Raw genomic sequence first — 1231 nt, forward strand, 5'->3', positions numbered from 1 at the left:
CTATCGACAGTAAGATTAGAAGGAGGACCAGGCAAGTCTATAAATAAGGTAACTAATGAATAACACAATCTAACTTTACTTTCACATATAACACCAGCGACAGTGCCACTACTACAGGAGTATAAGCGATAATCTAAACAGTCATAAAGAAACTTTTCATTTCCATTACATTCAAAGCCAGCTTGTAATACTGAAATATTGGTAGGTACTGAAATATTATCTGGCATAGCTCCTATAGAATTACATCATTAAACACATTAGTAATGTAATGAGCATACCTTGTGCATTCTTTCCTAGTTGTCTACATACAACTTGTGCCTGAGTAGAGGACCATGTTGTACTACATAATGCATGCCACTCTCCATTTACACACAGCAATACAGCATTAGTATCAAGTAATTGTATCTGTCCATTTTGACAGACTGAGGTATTGGTACAATTACTAGCAGCAATATAGTAGTTAGGGCATTTCAGGTTGGGCTGATAGCTATTAACACTACGCGAACAATCTAAAATGTTTTGCTGGGAAATTGGTTTAACTGAGCAATAAAACCATTTAATAAAACTAGGTGTAGGAGCAGGATTTAATCTTCTCCGAGTGATACCTACATGATGGCACATCATAACAAAATAATCAACTTAAACATATACCAGTATCAGACTGAGAGTGTCTAGAATATCCCATCTGTTGGCAGATTACATTAGCTACTCTTTGCCTGGTTCCTCCATCACTGTTTGCACAGATATATCCCCATCTATTATTAAAGCATATCTGTACAACTGTATTGTTGTATGCTGGATCATATCTGATGGCTCCTTTAGTACATGCTCCTCCAGCAAACTCAACTGCCACAACAGCTATGCTAACACAAACTAGGAAGTGGGCCAAGTGGCACTTCTTGAACAACATTTTGAAATGTACCATAGTTTACAGCTTTCTAGGAAGTTACTCAGCTATTGCATGTGAATGTTGCTGTATGCTTATATGTACACACCAGCTATGATAACCACACCCATTGAGCAGTCACATGTATATAATATGTACAATAATGGTAATAACACTGAGATACACTTTAACATTAAAAATTAATGCCACAGTTAATTCCTTTGTAACTTGTCATAGTTACCAGTTTCTTCCTCAGTTTCAGCCAGTGAATAAACTGGATCATTATTAACAGTCATTATATTCACTTCAACAGGACTCTCATAATCATTAGCAGCAGGAACTGCA

The 1231-nt window shown here is 36.5% G+C and overlaps 1 protein-coding gene across 1 annotated transcript; it reads right to left on the bottom strand.

Annotated features, from left to right (window-relative positions):
- Positions 1 to 8: 8 nt before the first annotated feature.
- Positions 9 to 952, bottom strand: LOC109593351 (lysyl oxidase homolog 4-like; the record flags this gene model as incomplete). Its single annotated transcript, XM_020008466.1, has 4 exons — positions 652 to 952; positions 279 to 605; positions 80 to 232; positions 9 to 37 (listed from the first exon to the last, which is right to left on the bottom strand). Coding segments are annotated over exons 1-4 (783 nt in total), but the record flags the coding sequence as incomplete, so codon positions are not given.
- Between the last annotated feature and the right edge of the window lie 279 nt (positions 953 to 1231).

The sequence above is a fragment of the Amphimedon queenslandica genome, unplaced genomic scaffold (assembly GCF_000090795.2).
Source record: "Amphimedon queenslandica unplaced genomic scaffold, v1.1 AMPQUscaffold_1894_Cont26101, whole genome shotgun sequence".
NCBI lineage: Eukaryota > Metazoa > Porifera > Demospongiae > Haplosclerida > Niphatidae > Amphimedon > Amphimedon queenslandica.